Source organism: Canis lupus, chromosome 11, assembly GCF_011100685.1.
Source record: "Canis lupus familiaris isolate Mischka breed German Shepherd chromosome 11, alternate assembly UU_Cfam_GSD_1.0, whole genome shotgun sequence".
Classification (NCBI taxonomy): domain Eukaryota; kingdom Metazoa; phylum Chordata; class Mammalia; order Carnivora; family Canidae; genus Canis; species Canis lupus.
Window position 1 is genome coordinate 50858391 of NC_049232.1, and position 27254 is coordinate 50885644.

The 27254-nt window shown below is 38.4% G+C and overlaps 1 protein-coding gene across 1 annotated transcript in view; it reads left to right on the plus strand.

Moving 5' to 3' along the window:
• Positions 1-27254, plus strand: part of UBE2R2 (ubiquitin conjugating enzyme E2 R2) — a 123545-nt gene that overhangs the window by 67056 nt on the left and 29235 nt on the right. Inside the window, exon 2 of the mRNA XM_038552623.1 lies at positions 19911-19997. Coding sequence (XP_038408551.1) covers positions 19911-19997 — 87 coding nt within the window. The remainder of the gene's footprint in view (positions 1-19910; positions 19998-27254) is intronic.

A 27254-nucleotide genomic window follows, 5' to 3' on the forward strand; every position in this document is an offset into this window, starting at 1 on the left:
GGCTAAGACATAGGCAGAGGAGAAGCAAGGAGCCCAGTGTGGGACTCAATCGCGGGACTCTGGGATCACGCCCTGTGCCGAAGGCAGATGCTCAACTACTGAGCTACCCAGGTGCCCCTTAGTAAGCACTTTGTATATATTATTTATCACCACTACCATTCCTATTTCCTCAGTCCAGAAATCTGAGAGTCATGATTTTTCCCTACCTTTCAGTCTCCCAAATCAAATCAACCACTAGATCTCATTGGTTATACTTCCTAAATGTCTTAAAGTAAGTCTTCTTGTGTTCATTTGTACTGTCTCTGCCTTTGTTTCCATGTGTGAGCCTTTCTACATTCTTTTCCTCCTGTGTTTAAGGTCCCTTTCCACTTTGGCCTCAATTTACCTTAGGTGTCATTCTTCTGTAAATCTTCCCTAATCATCTCAAGCATAGTTAAACATTTCTTTCACAGTGCTCTTTCAGCACTGAGTAAATACCTTACTTAAGGCCCTTAATTTGTAATCTTTGCATGTCTATCTTTTATTTATTTACTTAATTATTTACTTATTTATTTATTTATCTACCTTTTCAGTTAGACCATAGCCATTCAGGGGTAGGGATAGTGTTATAAATATCTGTGTTTCCTACCTCCCGTTGGTACCTGGCAACATGATTGGTCTTCAATAATATGCTAAATGGTTGAATAAATGAAAATATTAACATAAATGTTCAGTGTATCTGAATAACTAAATATAGATGTCTGATGAGTTGATATCAAATTAATTGATATAATCAATATCATATAATTGATATCATTGATACAGTTAGAAATGGCCTGAGCATTTTAGAGAAGGAATATATAGTAATGATACAGAAGCTATTTTGGATGTCTTTGACCTGAGTTTGTAGTTTGGTCAAGAAGGATAAAGAGTTGCTTGAAAAGAGTCTCTCAAAGTTTAAATTACTTCTATAGGGGCACCTGGGTGGCTAAGTGGTTGAGCATCTGCCTTGGGATCACGTTGTGATCCCAGGGTCCTTGGATCGAGTCCCGCATCAGGCTCCCCACAGGGAGTCTGCTTCTCCCTCTGCCTCTCTGTCTCTTATGAATAAATAAGTAAAAATTTTAAATAAATAAATAAATAACTTCTATAAAAAATAACAAAAATGTGTATTTTTAGATGTGATCTTTTGGATTTATTTCTTGTATTTCTTGACGTAGCCATATACCAATCAAATTTAAAACTACTTCATGAATGAACTGTAAAGGGCAAACTTCAGATATTTAAAACTTCACTGTATATATGAACTTGTCTAAAGATTATACTCTATGTAGTACGTTTACTTAACAGTTTCAGAAATAAATGGATAAGTGGTGCCTGGGTGGTTTCGTTGGTTAGGAGTCTGCCTTTGGCTCAGGTCATGATCTTAGGGTCCTGGGATCAAGACTTGAGTCTGCCTCTCTACTCAGCGGGGAGTCTGCTTCTCCCTCTCCTTCTGTGCTCTCTCTCTCTTAAGTAAATAAAATCTTTTTAAAACGATAAATGGATAAAATTTAAATATCATGGGGATCCCTGGAATATCATAGATGCTACTTTCACCTAATTTATACTTAAATTAACTTATTTAGTTATTTTACTTTGTTTTCATCCCTTAGCATAACAGTGGTGAAAGGTCTTCTGGGTAATTTAGAACTGGGCAGCTAACTAACTTTGGGTACTAGGTATAAGGAACTATTCCATTTTTACAGTTTAAAAAGATACAGATAGGGGTACCTGGGTGGTCAGCTGGTTAAGCATCTGACGTTGGCTCAGGTTATGATCCCAGGGTTCTGGGATCAAGCCCCACATTGGGCTTCCTGCTCAGTGGGAAGCCTGTTTCTCCCTGACTCATGTTCTCTAATACATAAAATCTTAAAAAAAAAAAAATACAGATAGTATGATTAAGCAAAAGCTTATTGATAATTAAGTAGATATTTTTGCAGAAAGAACGAGTGCTTGTATATGCAATGCTTAATTTGCAAAATAAAGATGTTTGTGTCAATTCCACTTGTGACCCACAAGAACCCCCTAATATCAGATTTCCAAAGGAATATTTAACTATAGCTCCTACATTTCATATTTACACATTTTGGAAAGAAAAATACACAGTACTTTTCATAAACTCTTTAGAATAAAGGAGAGAGAGACGCCTGGATGGGTCAGTGGTTGAGCATCTACCTTCGGCTCAGGGTGTGATCCCAGGGTCCGGGATCGAGTCTCTCTCATCGGGCTTCTTGCAGGGAGCCTGCTTCTCCCTCTGCCTGTGTCTCTCCTTCTCTCTCTTTCTCTCTTTCTTATGAATAAGTGAAATCTTAAAAAAATAAATACTGTACTTTTCTATTACAGTAAAAACTTAATAGGTAAAAATTATTAATTGAAGATTAAGATGACCCACCGTGTTTGTCTTTTTAGTAAACATTTTTACATTAATTTGCATACTTCAGGTCTTTGAATTTATCATTCCAAGTGTCCATTTTCATTAAGATTTTATTTAAGAGAAAGAGAGCGTGTGCATATACATAAGAGAGAATAGCAGGAGAGGTAGAAGGGCAAGAAGAGGGAGTGAATTGCAAGTAGACTCCATGCTAAGCACAGATCCCTATGCAGGCCCACTGGGATGACCTGAGCAGAAACAAAGAGTCTGATGATTAACTGACTAAGCCACCCAGGTGCCCCTCACATGTCATTTTGCATTGCAAAGCAGGTATATAGAAATGTATAGAAAAATCATGAATAAAAATATTTTTATTTTACTTTAAAAAAATATTTATTCATGAGAGAGACACAGAGAGGTAGAGACATAGGCAGAGGGAGAAGCAGGCCCCCCTCAGGGAGCCCAATGTGGGACTCGATCCCGGAGCTACAGGGTCATGCCCTGAGCTGAAGGCAGAGTTTAACCACGGAGCCACCCAGGTGTCCCCTCTGCCCCCCCAAATTTTTTTTAATTTATAAAAGTAATATAGTAATATAAGTTCATGTTTCAGTCATATAGAAGTTAGACTCATTCTTTTAATGACCCATTGGCCCATCTTCCTCCCTCCTTCACTTCTACCGCTCTGTTCCCCAGACATAGCCATCGTCAGTAGTGAGGAATACATCTTTAAAATCTTTTTTCTAGGGACATCTGGGTGGCTCAGCAGTTGAGCACCTCCTTTCAGTCCAGGGCATGATCCTGGAGTCTTGGGATCGAGTCCCACATCAGGCTCCCTGTTTGGAGCTGCTTTTCTCACTGCCTGTGTCTCTGCATCTCTCTCTCTCTCTCTCTCTCTCTCTCTCTCTGCGTGTCTCTCATGAATAAATAAAATCTTAAAAAAAATAAAAATATTTTTTCTATATATTTGAAAACATAATTAAAGATTTTATTTATTTATTTATTTATTTATTTATTTATTTATTTATTTATTTTAAATGTTTATTTATTTATGATAGTCACAGAGAGAGAAAGAGAGAGAGGCAGAGACACAGGCAGAGGGAGAAGCAGGCTCCATGCACCGGAAGCCCGATGTGGGATTCGATCCCGGGTCTCCAGGATCGCGCCCTGGGCCAAAGGCAGGCGCCAAACCGCTGCGCCACCCAGGGATCCCAAGATTTTATTTATTTATTCATGAGAGACACGCAGAGAGAGAAAGGCAGAGCCATAGGCAGAAGGAGAAGCAGGCTTCATACAGGGACCCTGATATGGGACTTGATCCCAGGACTCCAGGATCATGCCGAGCTGAAGGCAGGCACTTAACCACTGAGCCATCCAGGTGTCCCACAAGCGTATTTTTTACGTTATTTATGATATATGTTATTCTTTAAATATCTATTTATTTATTTTAAAGGGAAAGGGAGAGAGAATTTCAAGCAGACTCCCTGCTGAGTGCAGAGCCCAATATGGGGTTCAATCTCATGATCTTGATTCATGACCTGAGCTGAACCAAGAATGGGATGCTTAACTGAATAAGCTACCAAGGTGCCCCATGATATATAATATTTTTAAGTAGCATCAGTCCATATACAGCCGTTTACCTTTTTTACTTAACACATCTTGGGTATCTTTCTCTCTTGGTGTATATTGGTCTATTACATTTTTTATAATAGCTACAGAAGAGTAGACCACTCTAATATTTGAACCAAAAAACACAAATCTCAGTTTATTGCTTGCTTAAGAACTTTTCTGGTCAACCACAGTCTGTCCAAGTAGAGCAGACTCATCTTTAATGATTTTGAGAAGTGTAAAGTTTAGGAATTAATTTCTTGCAGCCATGGTGGTTTAGCATCAACAGTGACATTCGTTGGGAAGACAGTTAATGATTGGTTGATATTCAGAAGTGTGTTCTTTGAAGTGTGTTCTTCATTGGCTGGCTTTCAGGTGCAAGGGGCTGTCACTGATAGGTTGGCTTGAAAAAATATAGTCACCAAGACAAGTTGCTGTTCCTATGTGGGTTTAAAATTGTTTCTTGGGACACCTGGGTGGCTCAGGAGTTGAGTGTCTGTCTTTGGCTCAGGGCGTGATCCCGGGGTCCTGGGATCAAGTCCTGTATCGGGCTTGCTGTGGGGAGCCTGCTTCTCTCTCTGCCTAGGTCTGTGCCTCTCTCTCTCTCTGTCTCTCATGAATAAATACATAAATTCATAAAAACAAAATTGTTTGTTGTTCCATAGCTGTATAACTAACTGTCAAGTATTGATTAATCTGTTTAAAACTGTCTGGTAGCTATTTTATTATGGCTACAGAATAATGAATCTTTTGCTACTAGTTTATGGACTCCTTTTTAATTCTTGGTGAGATTAAGGATTGTCCAGCTCTTTACCAGTGTTGTTGATTCTTCTTAAAGATAAGATTTGGGGGTGCCTAGGTGGCACAGTTAGTTAAGCACCTGCTTTGGCTTGGGTCATAATCTCAGCATCCTGGAATCAAGCTCTCAGTCGGGCTTCCCGCTCCGCAGGGAGTCTGCTTCTCCCTCTCCCTCTGCTCCTCCACCCCCCAGTCATGCTCTCTCTCTCTCTCAAATAAATAAATCTTTAAAAAAAAAATTGGAGAAGGATAAGGTTTGATCTTTTTATCCTTGAAAATGAATTCTGATTTTTAGTTCCAGTTACTATAAGCACCTTCATCGAAAGGGAGAGTCCTTTTCCCAACTTCCTTGTGTTGAATCATTCTCCTACCAATTTTAAATGTTGCATTTGTTTGTTTGTTTGTTTGTTTATTTATTATTTAAAATTTCTTTTTTTAAAGATTTTATTTATTTATTCATATCACACACACACACACACAGGCAGGCTCCATGCATGCAGGGAGCCTGACGTGGGACTTGATCCCGGGTCTCCAGGGTCACACCCCAAGCTGAAAGTGGCGCTAAACTGCTGAGTCACCGGGGCTGCTAAATGTTGCTTTTATTGTTTTCTTAATAACTTTTTCCACTGTTTCATTGACCATATACATTTCCCCTTGTAATTATTATTATTTTTTAAAGATTTTATTTATTTATTCATGAGAGACACAGAGAGGGAGAAGCAGGTTTCATGTAGGGAGCCTGACGTGGGACTCGATTCCAGGTCTCCAGGATCATGCCCTGGGCCAAAGGTGGTGCTAAACCACTGAGCCACCCGATCTGCCCTCTTGTAATTATTATTACAGCTTTATAGGTTGCTTTTCTGTCTGCTAAGGTAGCCCCCTGCATTACTGTTTTTTTTTTTCCAATAATAGTGTTATTTTCATAATTTTTATATGAACTTTATAATCATCTTGCCAAGTTTCCACCATGTTCATTTGGTTAATAGTGGCATCTATTGCTATAATAATGGTATGATTATGCTGGTTGTGCAAAGAACCCTAATGCTTTTTAAAAAAATAATTGTATATTAGTCATCCCCCTCCCTTTTTTTTAAGCTTTTTGTAGGTTTGAAATTTTATTATGAAAGTAGAAATAGGAGTCCAATAAACTCCTGTTTACTTCCATAATTACCTTGTAGCAAATCTATATATATGTACTTTATCCACTCTTGTACATTATTTTGTAATTGATTTCAGACATATAATTTCATTTGTGAATATTTCAGGATGTATTTCTAAAGTATATAGGCTCCCTTTACAAAAGTAACCATAATACTATTATTACAGTTGAAAAAGTTAGTAATCCCATAATATCCCATCAACAAAACTCTTACATATCTTTAAGATTTTTTCAATATTTATTCATTCATTCATGATAGAGAGAGAGAGAGAGAGAGGCAGAGAGTAGCAGGCTCCATGCCAGGAGCCCGACATGGGACTCGATCCCGGGACTCCAGGATCGCTCCCTGGGCCAAAGGCAGGTGCCAAACCGCTAAGCCACCCAGGGATCCCCTATATCTTTGTTTTAGCCATTGTCCTAATGGATTTTATAGGCATTAACCCATTTAATCCTCAAACCAAGCTGTTTCTTTTCTTTCTTTTCTTTTTCTTTTTTTTTTTTTTAGGATTTTATTTATTTATTCATGAGAGACACAGAGAGAGAGAGAGAGGCAGAGACACAGGCAGAGGGAGAAGCAGGCTCCATGCTGGGAGCCCGACGTGGGACTCAATCCCGGGTCTCCAGGATCACACCCTGGGCCGAAGGTGGTGCTAAACTGCTGAGCCACCCGGGCTGCCCTTTATTTTCTTTTTTAAATATTTTATTCATTTATTTGAGAGAGAGAGAAAGAGCGCGCACAAGCAGGTGGAGCAGGCGGCAGGAGAGGGAGAAGCAGGTTCCCTGCTGAGCAAGAAGCCCCATGCAGGGCTTGATCCCAGGATCATGACCTGAGCTGAAAGCAGATGCTCAACTGACTGAGCCACCCAGGTGCCCCGACAAGCTGTTTAATAAGCACAATAAACCTTATTTTATTGATGAGTAAAACTAAGACACAAGTTAAGTATCTTGCTTGAGATAATAGCTCATTAGTGGCAGAGTTGGAAGTCAAGCCAGGCAGTTTAGCTTCTTGAATGGATATCCTTAACCATTACTGTTCTATGCTACTATTTTTTTTTTTTTAAGTAGGCTCCATATCCATTGTCGAGCCCAACATGGGACCTGAACACACAACCTTTAGATCAAGACCTGAGCTGAAACCAAGAGTTGGACACTTAACTGACTGAGCCACCTAGGCATCCCTTCCATGCTGGTTTTTGTATTGTTGTATATATCATGTATTGTTGATAAATTTTCGTGCAACTAGGGTTGCCTGGGTGGATCATTCATTAAGTGTCTGCCTTCAGCTTAGGCAGATCTTGGGGTCCTGTGATCAAGCCCCACATTGGGCTTCTTAGCACGGAGTCTGCTTCTCCCCCTCCCCCTTCATGCTCTTGCTCTCAAATAAATAAAATATTAAAAAAAATTTTCCATACAACTATACCTAGTTACTCTGCAGAGATTTCTCTTAATAATATTTAGTAGTCTAGGAAGACCTTTTGGGAGACCTAAACACTTGGCTATACAGACAATATTAAATTTTATTGATCATTTCTGTTTCTAGAAAGGACAATCTAATTGCCCCCCTAGAAATGTGATAGAGGAGGTTACATTTTCAACTTATTGTGGAATTCCCAACTTATTACGGAATTTTCAGTGTTAATCCAGGTATAGATTATATAACTAATAATTAGGCTTTCTAAAGTATGTACAGATTTTAGAAGTAAGATTGATTAAATGGAAAAGATAGAAAATGTCTCTTAACCTTGTCTTTTTTTTTTTTTTTAAGATTTTATTTATTTATTAATAGAGAGAGAGAGGCAGAGACACAGGCAGAGGGAGAAGCAGGCTCCATGCAGGGAGCCCGATATGGGACTCGATCCCGGGTCTCCAGGATCACACCCCAGGCTGCAGGCGGCGCCAAACCACTGTGCCACCAGGGCTGCCCACCTTGTCTTTTATCCTGTCCAACCCACCTTTTTGGTGCTTTTCAGAGTCATTTTTCTAAAATATACATCTTGCTGTTATTTAATTAGATTTTATTTTCTTAACTTCCTACTATCACCTAAAAAAGGCTTTAACTTGTCTTCATCCAGTTTTATCTCCTGTAGTTCCCACCAAGCATCCCACTAGCCATACCTGACCCTTCTATATCCTTAATACTAGCTGTCACTCTTTGCACCTCGTGCCTTCATCTCTTTCTTCTGCTTTTATCTACCCAGGGAACTATTTAGGCAACATCTAACCACAGTACCAATACATAGTAGTACTCAGTAATAGTTGAACCAATGAAGTCTTTCCTGTTTTTGCCCAGCAGACTAAATCACTTTTCTTTACATAGGACATATTGTTAAGTGTTATACTGTGATTCTGTCTCAGCTGGATTTTGGGGCAGGGTGTGTGTGTGTGTGTGTGTGTAAGATTATTTTTACCTATAGATTCTTAGTACCCAGCCTGGAAATGTTTAATAAGATTTTGAATGAATAATGGCAAAATAGGCTTATTTGCAACTTAAGTTTTAAGAAGCAATTTGGAATTTTATTACTTTTGGTGGGGGCCGTCCAAGATGGTTTTTTTTGTTCTCCTACTGCTGCTTGGTCATTTGGAAACCAGCACATGATTTGTTTAATGACGTCTTAGTTGTAGTTTGAGAATATCCTAAATATTATCTTTTTAAGTCCCAATGAATATTCCAGAATTTCCTTGACCTTGGGTCTTAGCAATCTTCAGGCACAGAAAATGTTTAAGGCAGTGAATAGAAACTGAATTTACAGTCATCAAACTGCCCTCCTCCAAGCCATACCTTTTAAGCTTGTTATGGAAAGATCAATCTGTAAAGGACACAGTTGTAAACATCTATATCAATTCTTCTAAGTACTAGGAATGCATGCTTGTGTAAATAGTTTAAGTACTTTGCCTCTTTAAGATTTCAAAGCTAATCAGGGTTTTATTTAGCCACATTTTACTCATTCATGAATGCTGAGCTCTAGGAGCAAAACAAATATTGAAAAATTCAAAAAGCATATAATACAAAATGGGCCAAAGAAAGGCATCTAGATTTCTATACTTAGTTTTGCTACTTCAGTGCTTTCATTCTAAGAATTTTAATTCTCATTTGATTTCTGATTCTAAGTTTAAGCTCAAGTTCAGTATTTCAGCACTGGGCACAGGTGATGTACCTTATTCTGTTATATACAGGTTACGCTGTAACCATTCAGTGTTACAGATTTGGGCAAAATGTGATTGGCAATTGGCTGCTTGGTCTTTTATTTTATTTTATTTTTAAAGATTTTACTTACTTACTTACTTACTTATTTATTTATTTATGATAGACACAGGCAGAGGGAGAAGCAGGCTCCATGCACCGGGAGCCCGATGTGGGACACGATCCTGGGTCCCCAGGATCGTGCCCTGGGCCAAAGGCAGGCGCTAAACCATTGTGCCACCCAGGGATCCCTGCTTGGTCTTTTAATTAACTCTTAGTAATGCAGTTCCATATTTTACGCACTTGAAAGTTTGGGATCCCACATACAGCATTTTGGGAAGGGAAGGTTTTACTCTGTTTTAAAGTATCTCAGGGGGACACCTGGGTGGCTCAGTGGTTGAGTGTCTGCCTTTGACTCAGGGTGTGATCCCGGTATCCCAGGAGCAAGTTCCGCACTGGGCTTCCTGCAGGGAGCCTGCTTCTCCCTCTGCCTCTCTCTATATATCTCTCATGAATGGATCAATAAAAGCTTTGAAAAAAAAAAAAGTATCTTAGGTTGACCTACTAAATTTAAAAACAAATACTAAGTTTTGCTATAAATGTTTTCCAGAATTCTAGTTATTTTAGATAGAGCTACAGGAAAATGAGTTACATAGGCACCTTGGCTTATCTTTCTTGTATTTGTAAGCTAAAAATTTCTGGCCAAGATCCCGTAAGGCATTTATAGGAAACTTTTATAAAAACTTGTTTTTGGGGATCCCTGGGTGGCGCAGCGGTTTAGCGCCTGCCTTTGGCCCAGGGCGCGATCCTGGAGACCCGGGATCGAATCCCACGTCAGGCTCCCGGTGTATGGAGCCTGCTTCTCCCTCTGCCTATGTCTCTGCCTCTCTCGCTCTCTCTGTGTGTGACTATCATAAATAAATAAAAATTAAAAAAAAAAAAACTTGTTTTTGTGGTATTTATAATTTGTAAAGCTTTCATATATATTATCATATATTGGTTGAGGTATTTTATTTATTGTTTAGTGTTTCGATGCTATGCTACTTTAATTTTACTTTTTCATTGCAAGTATATAGAAATAGTTATTTTTGTGTATATATGTATGTAGATATATTTTTAAAGATTTTATTTATTTATTTGACAGAGCACAAGGAGAGGGAGTGGCCGGCAGAAGGAGAGCAGGCTCCCTACTGAACAGGGAGCCCAATGTGGGGCTCAATCCCAGGCTTCTGGGATCATGACCTGAGCTGAAGGCAGACATTTAAGTGACAGAGCCACTCAGGCACCTGTTATTTTTGTATCCTACAGTCTTCCTGAACTCTTGTATTTGCTCTAGGAGGTCTTTTTGTAGATTCTTTGGGATTTTCTTCACAGACAATCGTAATCTGTGAATAGAGGTGGTTTTAGTTCTTCATTCCTTTTTTAAAAATATTTTATTTATTTATTCATGGGAGTCCCAGAGAGAGAGAGAGGCAGAGGGAGAAGCAGGCTCCATGCAGGGAGCCCGACATGGGACTCGACCCCGGGTCTCCAGGATCAGGCCCTGGGCCGAAGGTGGCGCCAAGCCGCTGAGCCACCCGGGCTGCCCGTAGTTCTTCATTTCTAATCTACATGCCTTTTATTTCCTTTCTTGGTTTATTGCATGGGCTAAGACTTCAGTACAGTGTTGAGAAAGAGTGGTAGGAGCAGATATCCTTGCCTTCCCATCTCAGAGGAGGGGCACATTCAGGTTTTCACCATTAGGTGTGATGTTAACTATAGGATTTTGTAGCTAACCTTTATCAGTTTAAAGAAATACCTTCCTATTCCTATGTTGCTGACAGCTTTTATCCTGAATTGGATGTTTACTTTTTCATATGGTTTGCACCGATTGAGATGATCCTGAGTTTTTTCTTGTTGAATTAGACATATTTTATACAGTGTAAAATGAATAATGGTTTTAAAATGTTGAACCAGTCTTGAATTTCCGTGATAAAAAACACACTTGGTCATGATTTATTACTCTTTTTAATATAGTGCTGGATTCCACTCATACATACCACTGAGATTTTTTTATGTCTTTGTTCATAAAGGATATTGGTTTGTAGTTTAATTTATTATAATGTGTTTGATTTTCATATCAGGGTATTGCTGGCCTCATAGGATGAATTGGAAATTATTTCCCCTTATTGCATTTTCTAAAAGACCTTATTTAAAATTAGTGTTCTTGCTTCCTTAAATATTTGATAGAATTTGCTATTAATGCTGTCTGGCTCAGGAGACTTCTTTCTGTAAAGTCTTAAATAAAATTCAGGATTTTTAAAGACTTTTTAAAAAGTAATTTCTACATCCAATGTGGGGCTCAAACTCACAACACTGAGATCAAGAGTTGTATACTCCACTGACTGAACCAGCCAGGTACCCCGTAATTCAGTTTCTTTTTTTTTTTTTTTTTTAATTTATGATAGTCACACAGAGAGAGAGAGAGAGAGGCAAAGACACAGGCAGAGGGAGAAGCAGGCTCCATGCACCTGGAGCCCGACGTGGGATTCGATCCCGGGTCTCCAGGATTGCGCCCTGGGCCAAAGGCAGGCGCCAAACCGCTGCGCCACCCAGGGATCCCTTCAGTTTCTTAATAGATATAATACCATTCATGTTTTATATTTCATCATAAGTAGCTTTTGGTACTTTATTCTTTTGAATTATTTGTCTATTTTTATAGAATTTGTTGAATTTTATGAGCATGAAGTTATATATAATATTTCCTCATCATTCTTTTATTTTTATTTATTTATTTTTTCATTCTTTTAATATTGGTAGTTATAATAGTGAGGTCACCTGTTCTGGTCTTAATACAGGTATTTCTACATTCTCTTTTTTTATCAGTTTAGCTAGAGATTTATCAGTTTTTTTGATCTTTCAGAGATCTAGCTTCTGGTTTTATTAGTGTCTCTGCAGTATTCACATTTATCAGTTCCTTTGAGTTCTGCTTTTATTTTATTTTTTTTTTTTTTAAAGATTTTATTTATTTATTCATGATAGTCACAGAGAGAGAGAGAGAGAGGCAGAGACACAGGCAGAGGGAGAAGCAGGCTCCATGCACCGGGAGCCCGATGTGGGATTCGATCCCGGGTCTCCAGGATCGCGCCCTGGGCCAAAGGCAGGCGCCAAACCGCTGCGCCACCCAGGGATCCCGAGTTCTGCTTTTATCTTAAGTTTCTTCTGGTTTCTGGTTTAATTTCTTAGTTTCTTAATTCTTGTGAAGCATAAGTTTACAACATTGAATTGAAACCATTTTTTCTTTTCTTTTGTATTATTATTTTTTTAATAAATTTTTATTTATTTATGATAGTCACACAGAGAGAGAGAGAGGCAGAGACACAGGCAGAGGGAGAAGCAGGCTCCATGCACCGGGAGCCCGACGTGGGATTCGATCCCGGGTCTCCAGGATCGTGCCCTGGGCCAAAGGCAGGCGCCAAACCGCTGCACCACCCAGGGATCCCCTTCTTTTGTATTATTAAAGTGTAGTTGACATACAATATTTCAGGTGTACAACATTAGGGGTTCAATATTTATATAAACATTACAAAGTGATCACAATAAATCCAGCTAACATCTGTTACTATACAAAAATGTGAGAGGATTATTAACTATATTCCCTATGTTGTACATTGCACCGTCATGTCTTACTTACTTACTTACTTATGAGGTTTGTACCTTTTAATCCCTTTCCTCTATGTTGTCTGCTGCCTCCTTCCCCTGTGACAGCAACTAGATTATTCTCTAGATTTATGAATCTGTTTGTCTGCTTTTTTAGATTCCACCTATATGCAACCAATAAATTATTATTTTATTCATAAGAGACACGCAGAGAGAGAGAGAGAGAGAGAGAGAGGCAGAGACACAGGCAGAGGGAGAAGCAGGTTCCATGCAGGGAGCCCTCTTATCAGTTACATAACTTGCAAATATCTTCTCCCATTTGGTAGAGGTTGCCTATTTGTTTCGTTGGTTTGTTTCACTATGTAAAAGCTTTTTAGTTTGATGTAGCCCCATTTGTTTATTTTTGCTTTTGTTTCCCTTGCCTGAGAAGATAGATCCCCCACCAAAATATTGCTCAGACAGATGTCTTAGAGCTTATAGCCTATGTTTTCTTCTAGGAGTTTTAGGTTTCCAGACTTTTTTTTTTTTTTTTTAAAGATTTATTTATTTATGATAGAGAGAGAGAGGCAGAGACACAGGAGGAGGGAGAAGCAGGCTCCAAGCCGGGAGCCTGACGTGGGACTCGATCCTGGCGTGCCTGGGGCCAAAGGCAGGCGCTAAACCGCTGAGCCACCCAGGGATCCCCTAGGTTTCCAGACTTAAAAATATTTAACTTTTTATTCTCTTTTTGAGTTTTTTTTTTTTTTTTTAAGATTTTTATTTATTCATGAGAGACACACAGAGAGAGAGGCAGAGGGAGAAGCAGACTCCATGCAGGGAGCCCGATGTGGGACTCGATCCCGGGTCTCCAGGAACACACCCTGGGCTGAAGGCAGTGTCAAACCGCTGAGCCACCTGGGCTGCCCCAGAGTGTGTGTGTGTGTTTTTTTTAAAGATTGATTATTTATTTTATTTTATTTATTTTATTTTATTTTATTTTTTATTTTTTATTTTTTTAATTATGATAGTCACAGAAGAGAGAGAGAGAGGCAGAGACACAGGCAGAGGGAGAAGCAGGCTCCATGCACTGGGAGCCTGATGTGGGATTCGATCCTGGGTCTCCAGGATCGCGCCCTGGGCCAAAGGCAGGCGCCAAACCGCTGCGCCACCCAGGGATCCTTATCTATCTATCTATCTATCTATCTATCTATCTATCTATCTATTTATTTATTTATTTATTTATTTATTATTTAAGAGACGGTGACAGAGATAGCATAAAAGGGGGAGAACATGAGCTGGGAGAAGAAGCAGGCTCCCCCGCTGAGCAGGGAGCCCAAGAGACCCAGGGCTTGATCCCAGGACCTTGGGATCATGACCTGAGGTAAAAGCAGATCCTTAACTGACTGAGCCACCCAGGTGCCTCTGAGATTTTTTTTTGTATATGGTATAAGAAAGTGTTAATTTCATTCTTTTGCTCGTAGTTGTCCAGTTTGGCCAGCACCATTTACTGAAAAGACTGTTTGTTCCCCATTAGATATTCTTCTTTGTTGAAATTCATTGACTATGTAAGTGTGAGTTTATTTCTAGTTCTGTTTTTGCATGCTATCTTATTTATTCATTAAAATCCTTAGAATATTAATCAGAGTTATTTTAAATTCCCAGTCTGATAAGTCCAACACATAAGCCATTTTTTGGTTGTGATAATTGTTCTGTTTATTTTTTATTTCACCTTTTTGTATGCCTTGTGATTTTTTTTCTTGATAGCTGGATATGATGCATCTTACAGGTATAAGTTCCTCTGTAAATAGGTCTCGGTAATATGGTGGTGAGGTGTGAAAGGAGTGGGGAGCATTCTGTACTCCTATGATTAGGGCTCAGTCTTTCTTAAAGCCTTTGCCTCCGGACTATTAACTTATCACAGGAGTTTTTCAGTTTCTTCCTCTTTTTTTCTTCCTGTTTAACTTTGTTCCTTTTTTTTTTTTTTAAGATTTTATTTATTTATTCATGAGAGAGGCAGAGACATAGAGGGAGAAGCAGGCTCCCTGCAGGGAGCCTGATGTGGGACTCAGTCCCAGGACCCTGGGATCAGGACCTGAGCCAAAGGCAGATGCTCAACCGCTGAGCCACTCAGGTGTTCCTACTTTGTTCCTTTTTTAAGACTGTTTTGACTTGGGATCCCTTCGGTGGCTCAGGGCGTGATCCTGGAGTTCCGGACTTGAGTCCCCACATCAGGTTCCCTGCATGGAGCCTGCTTCTCCCTCTGTTGGTGTCTCTGCCTCTCTCTCTCTCTCTCTCTCTCTCTCATGATTTAAAAAAAAAAAAAGAAAATAAAAGACTGTTTTGACTATTCTGGGTCCCCTGAATTACAACCTTATACCAACTTTTAGTACCAGCTTTTTTATTTCTATAAGAAAAGGAGCTGGAATTGACATAAAACGATGTTGAATCTGAAGATCAGATGGGGGAGGATTGCCATCTTAATAATATTGTCTTGTAATCAATGAATATGCAATATCTTTCCATTTGTTTAAGTCTTTAATTTCTTTCAACAGTGTTTTTGTATTTTTCAGAGTATAAGTTTTGTGCCACTTTTGTTAAATTTAAGTTTTGTTTTTGATGCCAAAACAAATGGAATTTAAAAAAAATTTTTCAGTTTATTTAAATTCTACTATATAGAAATATAATTGATGCTGGTATATTGATCTTCTATCTTGCAACCTTGCTGCACTTGTTTACTTGTTCTAATAACTTTGAGTGAATTTGTTTGGATATTTTATATACAAGGTTATCTGCAAATATATTACTCTGTTTTCTTTTCAACCAAGATACTTTTTATTTTATTTCCTTGCTCATTTGCGTTAACTAACATCTCCAGTACGGTGTTGAATATAAGTGGTGAGAGCAGACATCCGTGTCTCATTTCTGAAATTAAGGGAAAAGCATTCAGCCTTATACTGCTAAATATGATGTTAGGGCTTTTAAAATCAATGCCCTGATCAAATTGAAGAATTTACCTTGTATTCCTTTTTTGGGTGTTTTAAATCGTGAAGGGGTATTCAATTTTTTTTTTAAATTTTTTTATTTATTTGTGATAGTCACACAGAGAGAGAGAGAGGCAGAGACACACAGGCAGAGGGAGAAGCAGGCTCCATGCACCGGGAGCCAACATGGGATTCAATCCCGGGTCTCCAGGATCGTGCCCTGGGCCAAAGGCAGGCGCCAAACCGCTGCGCCACCCAGGGATCCCAGTATTCAATTTTTGAGGTATTCTTAGGGATACTCTGGGGATTATAATCAACATAACTATGGTAGTTCATTTAATACCATTTTAATTTCAGTAGTGTACAAAAATTTTGTTTCTAGACATATAGATGGCCAACATGAAAAGATGTTTAACATTACTAATCATCAGGGAAGTGCAAATCAAAACCACAATGAGAGAGACGCCTGGGTGGCTCAGTGGTTTAGTGCCTGTCTTCGGCCCAGAGTGTGGAGTCCTGGGATCGAGTTCTGCATCAGGCTCCCTGTGTGGAGCCTGCTTCTCTCTCTGCCTATGTCTCTGTCTCTCTCTCTCTGTCCCTCATGAATAAATAAAATCTTAAAAAAAAAAAAACAATGAGATATCACCTCACGCCTGTCAGAATGATTAAAATAAAAAACACAAGAAACAACAAGTGTTGGCACGGATATGGAAAAAAAGGAACCTTTGTGCACTGTTGATGGGAATGCAAATTGGTGCAGCCACTGTGGAAAACACTATAAAAGTCCTATAAAACTAAAAATAGAATGTGTCACCATATAACCCAGTAATTCCATCCCTGGGTATTTATCCAAAGAATATGAAAACACTAATTCGAAAAGATATATGCACCCCTGGTTTATTGCAGCATTATTTACAGTAGCGAGATGTGGAAGCAATCCAAATGTCCATCCAAGGTGCATGGATAAATGAGGATGTGGCAGGATGTATATATACAAAGATACACGTGTACACATACACAATGGAATATAACTCAGCCATAAAAAAGATGAAACTTGCCATTGGTAACAACATGGATGGGCATAGAGGGTATAATTCTAAGTGAAATAAGTAGAAGAAAGACATATACCATATGGTTTCACTCATATGGAATTTAAGAAACAAAAAAGACAAAAAAAAAAAAGTAGACTCTTAAACGTAAAGAACAAACTGGTGGTTACCAGAGTGGGGGTGGTTGGGTGAAATAAGGTAATGGGACTTAAGAGTATATTTATTGTAATGATCACTGAGTAATATATAGAATTTTTGAATCACTATGTTGTACATCTGAAACTAATATAACACTATGTTAATTACTCTGGAATTAAAAAGTAAAAATTTAAAAATTTTGCTTCTTTTTAACTCTGATCCCTTCCCTTCACTGTTCTCTTATTGCCATACAAATTACAACTTTATGTATTATGTGCCCATCAGCAGAGTTATAATTATTACATTATGTAATTATCTTCTAAATCAGATAGGAAGGAAGTTAGAAACCAAAAAAAAAAAAAAAAAAAAAAAAATTACAACGTATGCTATCAGGAGTTCTTGGTTTTCCTTTATCTAGTAATGTCTTAATTCACCTTCATTTTTTGAGAAATAGTTTTGCTGGATATTGAAATTTTGGTTGATAAATTTTGTTTTTTCAGCACTGCTTTGTGGCTTCCTGATTTCTGATTACAAATTATCTGTCTTATTGAGGATTCATTATGCTTGATTGTGTCTCTTGCTGTTTTCAAGATTGTCTTTGGCTTTCAACAGTTTAATTATGATATAACTAGATGTGGAGTTTATTCTAGTGGCATTTGTTGAACTTCTTGCTTATGAGGCTTAATGTTTTTCATTAAATTTGGATACTTGGGGTCATTATTTTGTCATATATTTTTCTTTATGCATTTGTTTTCTCTCCTGCTGCCATTCCCAGTATGCATACGTTGCTTTTTATTTCTTTAGATGGGGAAATCTAAATTGATATATCTTCAAGTTCACAGATTTTTTCCCCTTGTTCAGATCTGCTGTTCAGCCCATCTAGCTTTTTGTTGTTATTGTACTTTGCCACCACCCCACCATTCATATTTGGGGCTTTTTTCCCCCTCAAAAAACTATTCAGGTTATATTTTATAATTTCTCTTTATTGCTGTTTGCAGTGTGCTGAGACATTTTTCTCATACTGTCCTTAGTTCTTTAGCCATGGTTTCCTTTAATTCTTTAAACATTTAATGCAGCTGACTTAAGGATTCGTCTGGTGAATTCAAGATCTGGGCTTCCAGTTTCTGTTGATTGGTTTTTTACCCTGTGTATGGGCCAGACCTTGTGGGGTTTTTTTCCCCCCATGTTCTATGGTAGTGTGTTGAAAACTGGTTGGATGTTTAAGTAATAAAATAAAATGTGGCAGTAGAATTTTTTTGTTGCTGTTTATTGTGATTGTTTCCTTACTTAGTTTTCTGACCTAATTCTGTTTTGTCTAATTTCTTGTGTTTGGGCAGTAAAGTCTCTACTTGGTTAGCTAAGCAATCAGCTGAACAGTGATTTCCTTAGTTTGATTTCCTGGAACCAGCAAGTTCCCTGGGCATTCTAGAGGAGCTCTATGTGCATACTGAGGCAAACCTTTAACATTCAGAGAGGCAGTTTTGAACTCTGCCTGAGCCTTTGTCATTACCACCTCCTTGTGCAGATCCTCATGTTCAGCCAGGGATGGAAGTTTAGGGTCTTCTAATGAATTCTCATGACTTTCCTGAGCATGTGTATAGCCTAGGCACATGCACAGCCCTATACATGGGCCTAGTCTTCTGGATTCTTAGGAATTTGTTAGAGTTTTTATATCTCATATCCTTGGCTTTTCCTATTAAATTTTTTGGTTAGTTTTTTGTTAGACCTAACAGCTTTGAAGCTCAACATTTGCCAATCATTTTTGACAATACACATGTCCCAAGGAAAATTATTTTCACACTGTCCAAGCTACAGATCAGGTCAAATATAGACAGCCTTGCAAGTGAATTTTTCTAGGGAACTGTTAAAAAGGTCAGATAGTGACAGTTCTTTGGAATTAAGGCTCTGAAGAAATTTCAGCACATTATGTGGCTGCTCATCTTCACTTTGAATGTGATTTGTTAGTTTTAAGGTTACTACAGCTCTGGAGGTCAGGGCATGGGATTCACTGTTCTTACTGAGGGTTAGCTCTTTTTCTTAAATAGAGGTTCCTTGAATTTCTACTAGCCTTTGGTTATTTTCTAAATTCTGAAAAATTGGTTTCTTAAAATTTTTGCCAATTTTCTCATTGCTTTTATTGAAGAAGTTTTGAGCTTCCTGACTTGCCATGTTTACTGGTGGTTTTAGCTTATTTACCCTTAGCTTGTCCTTTCTGTCCCTTCCTCACGCTCTTTTTACTGTACCGTTAGATGAGGGTCTTACTGAGTAGCTTTGTATTTGAAATACGGGATACTGCCAAGGACAGCTGCTGCAGTTATTTATAATAGCAAAAGACTGAAAACAACCCAGATGTTTCAAAATATGGAAAATTTTTTCTAATGATTCATCTATATGTCTGGTCTGTATGATGGAACATTACACAGACACTAACAATCATGTGTTTGAAGATTATTTTATAGGAAAATGTATGGTTATTGAAAGGAGAAAAATATAAAATGCAGTATATTCAAATTTTTGGAAATAAGTTTTGTAAAGAAAGAAACATATGTATACACCAAAAACTTCTGGAAGGAGTTATATCAAAATGATAGCATTTATTATTTCTGGGTGGTGGTTAAGTGAGTGAAAAATGGCCTTTGTTCTGTTTTATGTACCATAAGGTTGTGTTAATTATTTTTTGAGATAAAAATAAAATGCAGTAATTAGTGTGACACACCTGTACCTATTACTGTTTTTCCCTCATGAGTTTAATTTAAAATTAAATGGCTGTTGAATTTGGTGATTTAACATAAGCTCTTATAAATACTTGAAGAGATGCTAATAAGAACTCTGACATTGGGGCTAACAAAATGTATATGAGCAGTTGTTAATCATAACAGTCTACTCTATAAAAAGGAATTTGTTTCACTGGGATATAATAGGGTGAATTATTAGGCATATGAAAAACCTGTAGTCTCATTTATTAGCATTTCATTTTTTTTCTTTTCAGGCGCACATTAAATTTCCTATTGACTACCCATATTCACCACCTACCTTCAGATTCTTGACCAAAATGTGGCACCCCAACATTTATGAGGTAAGAGACATGTATTGTGAATTTCTCTGAAGATTTTTTTTAAGATACAGTCCTTTAAAGTAACCTTTATATCTGCATACACTGTGGTAGTTATGCTATAGCCACGAGGGTGTATTCATCATTCCCTACTTTTAGTAGTCCCTAGTTTCATTGTTCAAAATTGAAGGTAGTTTTATACCAGTGTATATTATACTTATGACTGAGGCTTTATAGAGTCCTGAATTTGAATCTCCATCTGTATAAATTAGCACACTGGAGCAGCTTTATATTTTTCACAACTTGCTTTTTCTTTGAGGCATTATCTTTGGGATTTTCTCTCTTTTTTTCTTTCTTTTTCCTATTTATTTATTTTAGAGAGTGCACACACAGATTGGGGGTGGGGGAATGGCAGAGGGAGAGAGAAAATTCCAAGCAGATGCCCCACTGAATGCGGAGCCTGATGTGGTACTTAATCCCATTACCCTGACCTGAGCTGAAATCGTCAGTCATTTTAACTGACTGAGCCACCCAGGTACCCCCCCCTTTTTTTTAGAATGAGGGGGAGAGGCAGAGAGAGAGAGAGAGAGAGAATCTTAAGCAAACTTCACAACTTTGAGGAGCCCCATGTGGGGCTCAGTCTGACAACCCTGAGATTGTGACTGAAATCAGGAGTTGGATGTTTGACTGAGCCACCCAGGCGCCCCTCTTTTCCTGTTTAAACAGGACAAACTGGTGCTCAAAAGGTGGTATGTATTTACATTTCCAGAAGTAAGTTCCAGAGTGTTGTTTTCTTTAGTATCTTTAGTATTTGACATAATCACAATATGAATAAACAATAATGAATATTATTCTGTATAACTAAGTTATCCATTACAGGAGAGAGATTATAGAAGCAATTTGCTGTTTCATAAATTCAGCGTGAGTTCAGTACACATAGAAATATGTTTGTTTTTGTCCATGTAGTATATATATATAGATTTTATTTTATTTATTTATTTATTTATTTATTTTTTAAAGATTTTATTTATTTATTCATAGAGACACACACAGAGAGAGGCAGAGACACAGGCAGAGGGAGAAGCAGGCTCCACGCAAAGAGCCTGAAGTGGGACTCGATCCAGGGTCTCCAGGATCACGCCCTGGGCTGCAGACAGCGCTAAACTGCTGTGCCACCGGGGCTGCCCTATATATAGATTTTAGATGGCAAGAGAGAAGTGAGAAAACTCAAGCTGTTGTTTTGTTATTGAGAACTAATTTACCTTAAAGCCATGTATTCACTTGTTTCCACCTCAAGTTATCTAATTTTCAAACCCCTCTCAAATAAAAAACAAGAAATAAGGAAAAGGATTCAAAACTGTAGAGGAATAAAGTTTTTTTTTGTTTGTTTGTTTGTTTTTTAACTATTAAAGTAGGCTATTTAGTCCTGTCTCTTTAAAATTTAGCATTAGGTCATTATTTTTTAAAAATATTTTTCAGATTCATAATAAAATTTTCAGTGGTAAAATAATGCATGTGTATCTTACAAATATGTAGTTATTTTCCATGCCATATATGTATTCTTTTTAAAGAAGCAATAAGGGGCACCCCCGGTGGTGCAGCGGTTTGGTGCCGCCTGCAGCCCAGGGCATGATCCTGGAGACCCTGGATCGAGTCCCACGTCAGGCTCTCTGCATGGTGCCTGCTTCTCCCTCTGCCTGTCTCTGCCTCTCTCTCTCTGTGTCTCTCTATGAATAAATAAAACCTTTTTAAAAAAATAAAGAAGCGGGGATCCCTGGGTGGCGCAGCGGTTTAGCGCCTGCCTTTGGCCCAGGGCGCGATCCTGGAGACCCGGGATCGAATCCCACGTCGGGCTCTCGGTGCATGGAGCCTGCTTCTCCCTCTGCCTATGTCTCTGCCTCTCTCTCTCTCTCTCTCTCTCTCTCTCTCTCTCTCTCTCTCTCTCTCTGTGTGACTATCATAAATAAATAAAAATTAAAAAAAAAAAAAGAAATTAAAAAAAAAAAATAAAGAAGCAATAAGTTGGGATGCCTGGGTATCAGCCAGTTAAGCATCTGCCTTCAACTCAGATCATGATCCTCAGGGTCTTGGGAGCAAAACCTGGGTGGGCTCCCTGCTGAGCAGGGAGCTGCTTCTCCTTCTCCCTCGGCCTCTCTCCTCCACTCATGTGTTCTTTCTCCCTCTTTCTCTCTCTCTCTCAAAATCTTTAAAAAAATAAAGAGGTCATAAGTCATAGGTAGGATTTAATTTGATATATAGTCGTGGTGGTCATGAGTTAATTTATCTTTGCTACAAAAAATGGTGACTTTTTTTAAGATTTACTTATTTAGAGAGGGAACCCACATGCAACAGGGAGAGGGACAAAAGGAGAGAGAATCTAAAGCAGACTCTATGCTGATTTCGGAGCCTGATGTAGGGCTTGATCTCGCAACTCTTGAGATCATGACCTAAGCCAAACCAAGAATCAGACATTTAACCAACCGTGCTACTCCTGCTTCCCAGAATTGAACTTTTTGAGGACCTATGTCAGTATTTGTGATTCTAGTGATTGGGACTCCTGCTTCTTGGCCAAAGGGATATTCTTAGCTGTTCTCTTCTCACCCAACCTGTGTTGTCCACCTAAGGTAGAAACGTGGTGGACCTCAGTGTCAAATTGCTCTGGTCACCAAAATGTTCACTGCTGAGTTATTTATAATAGAACTGCAGGGAGATGGGGGCCAATGAAACACCCCAATAAAAAAACAATGCAGACTACTCAAATGCCAGAAAAAGGGGAAAAAAAAAAAGAAAGAAAGAAAGAAAGAAACAAAAAAGCCAGAAAAAGGGACTTGATGAAAGAGTTTTTTGACATACTAACTTCATGGGCATTAAAAATAAATACTGTAGGGGTATCTGGGTGGCTCAGTCAGTTGAATCTCTGACTCTTGATCTCAGCTCAGGTCTTGATCTCAGGGTCTTGAGTTCAAATCCCTTGTTGGGCACCACACTGGCCATGAAACCTACTAAATAGTTTGAACGAGTGGATAAATATTGTAAAGATTATTATTGTTAAAAAATAGTTTATTGGAATGCCTGGGTGGCTCAGTGGTTTAGCGTCTGCCTTTGACCCGGGGCATAATCCTGGGATCCAATCCTGCATTGGGCTCCCTGCATGGAGCCTGCTTCTCCCTCTGCCTATGTCTCTGCTTCTCTCTCTCTCTCTCTCTCTCTCTCTCTCTCTCTCTGAGTCTCTCATGAATAAATAAATAAATAATCTTTTAAAAAAAAGAAAATATATCAAGTTCTAAAAATCATAAAAGCTTTGGTTACAGTTTTGTTAAATACATCCATGGACACAATACTGCAACCTCAAAAGTAATAAATGGCTGCAGTGTTATGTAAGTGAAGTTAATTATTTTAACATTTCCTTTATCATTTCCATATTTGTGAAATTTATAAATATCAAGGGGAAACTTGGAGAACAAAAATTTAATATGACAGATGCCTGGGTGGTTCATTGGCTGAACGTCTGCCTTTGTCTCAGGTCATGATCCTGGGGTCCTGAGATCGAGTCCCTTATCAGGTCCCCTAGGGAGTCTGCTTCTCCCTCTGCCTATGTCTCTGCTTCTGTCTCTCATGAATAAATAAATAAAATCTTTAAGAATAAATAAATAACCATTTAAAAATTTAATATGGACTTGTCATCAATCATTCTACTCTTATCTGCTCTGTAATATGTAGCATGAGCTCAAAAATACAGTTTCATGGTTATAGTCAGAACTAAACACCTAATAAACCCCATTTGCCCCACAGACCATGTATTAAAATGAGATTTTCATACATACTGTAATTCACTATGAACTTTACAGCTATGGCAACTCAGAATCTCCTTGTTCTTTATCATTTAAAAAAATAGATTAATTTTCTAGAGTAGTTTTGGGTTCACTGCAAAATTGAATGGAAAACACAGTTTGATGATCTTTAGGATATGTATTTTTAAATATTATTGTTTTAATAATGATTAAAAATAGATACTACTGTTTCAATATGCTTTTCCTAAGACATGTTGTCTTAGCTTGAGCTGCCATAACACTATCATATTGGAGATGGCTTAAATAAATGAAACTTATTTTCTCATAGGTTAGGAAACTGTAAGTCCAAGATCAAGGTACCAGCATGGTTGGTTTCTGAAGACTTGTGGCTTATCTCTGTGTCCTCTTATGGCTTGAGTAGAGACCGAGCTAGCTCTCTGGTATCTCGTATAAGGTTTTTTTTGCCAAAAAAAAAAAAAAAAAAAGGTTTTTTTTGCCAAGTTTGCAGAACCATAACTTTTTAGAATAATAAAATTTAGGCTTTTTAAGTGGTGAATGGGCCTAATTACACATAGTTTATGATCTTTGTAATAGTTTAGATGGATGATATGCCATTAGTGAAAATGAATGAGACCTATAATGAGCTTTTCAAAAATTGAAAGAACTGGGATCCCTGGGTGGCGCAGCGGTTTAGCGCCTGCCTTTGGCCCAGGGCGCAATCCTGGAGACCCGGGATCGAATCCCACGTCGGGCTCCTGGTGCATGGAGCCTGCTTCTCCCTCTGCCTCTCTCTCTCTCTCTCTCTCTCTCTCTGTGACTATCATAAATAAATTAAAAAAAAAAAAAGACTTAAAAAAAATTGAAAGAACTGCATGTGTCAAGAGTCATAATGCTGTAACCATAAATTATATTTTAGCATTATACAGAAAAGACCAGGTAAAAGCAACAATAATACAGTATTAGGGTTCTCCAGAGAAACAGAACCATTAGTGTACATAGAGATATATATTAGAGGAGGGTTATTAGAAGAGTTGGCTTCCATGTTACGAAGTCCACGAATCCAAAGGCATATTAGAACGAATCCAAAGGCATGGGACCTAGGAAGCTGCTGGTCCAAGTCCTAGCGTACCAAGGCCCCAAAACCCAGAGTTCCAATGTTCCAGCTCAGGAGAATTTGTCCTTTGCCTATTTGTTGTATTTAGGCCCTCATTAGATTGGATGATGCTTGCCCCATTAGGATCCCAATCCCCATTATGGTGGATATTCTTTACTCAATCTACTGATAGAAATATTAATTTCTTCTGGAAACATCCTCACAGACACACCCAGAAGTAATGTTTTATCAGCTATGTAAGCATCCCTTAGTCCAGTCAAATTGGCACATAAAATTAACCATCCCAGATAACTATCTTTTTTTAATCCATTCATCCCCTGCTGTCCATGTATGGCCTTTCTCTGCTTTTTGCACACCACTATGTTCACAGTGGGTATAATTTGGAAGTGTATTTGAATCTTTTTTTTTTTTTTTAAGATTTTATTTACTAATTCATGAGAGAGACAGAGAGGCAGACATAAGCAGAGGGAGAAACAGGCTCCATGCAGGGAGCCTGATGTGGGACTCAATCCCAGGACCCCAGGATCACACCCTGAGCCAAAGGCAGATGTTCAACCGCTGAGCCATCCACGCGTCCCTGAATCCTTTATTTTTATTTTTTTTAAAGATTTTATTTATTCATAGAGACACACACACAGAGAGAGAGAGAGAGAGAGGCAGAGACATAGGCAGAGGGAGAAGCAGGCTCCATGCAGAGAGCCTGACGTGGGACTCGATTCAGGGTCTCCAGGATCACGCCCTGGGCTGCAGGTGGTGCTAAACTGCTGCGCAACCGGGGCTGCCCCCTGAATCCTTTAAATAGCAAGATGTTTCGGGGTGCCTGGGTGGCTCAGTTGGTTAGGTGTCTGCCTTTGGCTCAGGTCCCAGGACTGAGCCCCGCATTAGGCTACCTGCTCAGTGAAAAGTCTGCTTCTGACCTTCTTCCATCTCATGCTTGCTCTCTCTCTCTCTGTCTCTCTCTCTCAAATAAATAAAATCTTAAAAAAAGAAATAAAATTGCAAGATGTATTATAATAAGGATTTATTCCCTTCTTATTTGATAACATTCAGTAAAATTATTGTTAGATAATGCCATAAATCATAGCTCACCTAGATCTGCTTCATCTCTTTTGCTCATATAACATACATTTCTTTCTCTTCAATTAATTATTATTCTTCTTTTGGTGGAATTATCTAATAGAGCTATGGTTTTTCTGTGATTTCTCTGGGAATTTACTTTGTTATACCACCCAGGAATCAAATAATGAAATAAACTTAAGTTCCTTTCTTTCTTTTTTTTTTAATTCATGAGAGACAGAGAGAGAGACAGGCAGACAGGCAGACAGGCAGACAGGCAGAGGGAGTAGCAGGCTCCATGCAGGAAGCCTCATAGTGGGACTTGATCCCGGAACTCCAGGATCATGCCCTGAGCCAAAGGCAAACACTCAACTGCTGAGCCACCCAGGCGTCCCAAAGTTTGTTATTCTTAAACTAAATTCATATAAAATTTAAATATAAGATTTTAAAATTCTGAAACATTTATAATTGTTTTTATTCAAATGCTTTAATTTCAGTGTCTGGGTATGATAAACATACTATAAAAATGTTAGGTTTATTTTATTTTACTAAAAGATTTTATGTATTTATTCATGAGAGGCACAGAGAGAGACAGATATAGACAGAGGGAGAAGCAGGCTTCTTGCAGGGAGGGCGATGCGGGACTCGATCTCTGGACCAGGGATCATGCCCTGAGCCAAAGGCTCAACTGCTGAGTCACCCAGATGTCCCTAAAAATGTTAAGTTTAAACCAACTTCTTAAGAGTAATTTTAGACTTAAGAGTTTCCAGAATATTACAGAAAGTTCTCATATAACTTTTACTCAGGTTTCTCTAATGATAACATCTTTTATCCCGCCCCCCCCCAAGGTTTTATTTATTTATTTGAGAGAGAGCACGAAAGGGGGGAGAGGCAGAGGGAAAAGTAGATTACCTGCTGAGCAGGGAGCTCAATGACATGGGGCTCCATCCCAGAACTCTCCAGGATCATGACCAGAGCTGAAGGCAGAGACACTTAACCAGACTGAGCCACCCAGACGCCCCTATTGTTAATATCTTATACAATACATCGAAACTAAGAAACTAACTTTGGTACAATACTATTAAGTAAACTACAGACTTTAGTTGGAGTAAATTGTGGAATGGGGAAGTTAAAACATCTATATTACTTGTCCACAGCTACTGTCTCTAGGTGAGACAAAATCAATTTCTGTATCGTGTTGTTGAATGACCAGAAACAACATGCTTTTGAACTGTGTGGTCTTAATCCACATAAAAATGCTGAGTGCATATTAAATTTTATCAGTATTTATTATTATCATTTTTTAAAGTACATTTGATG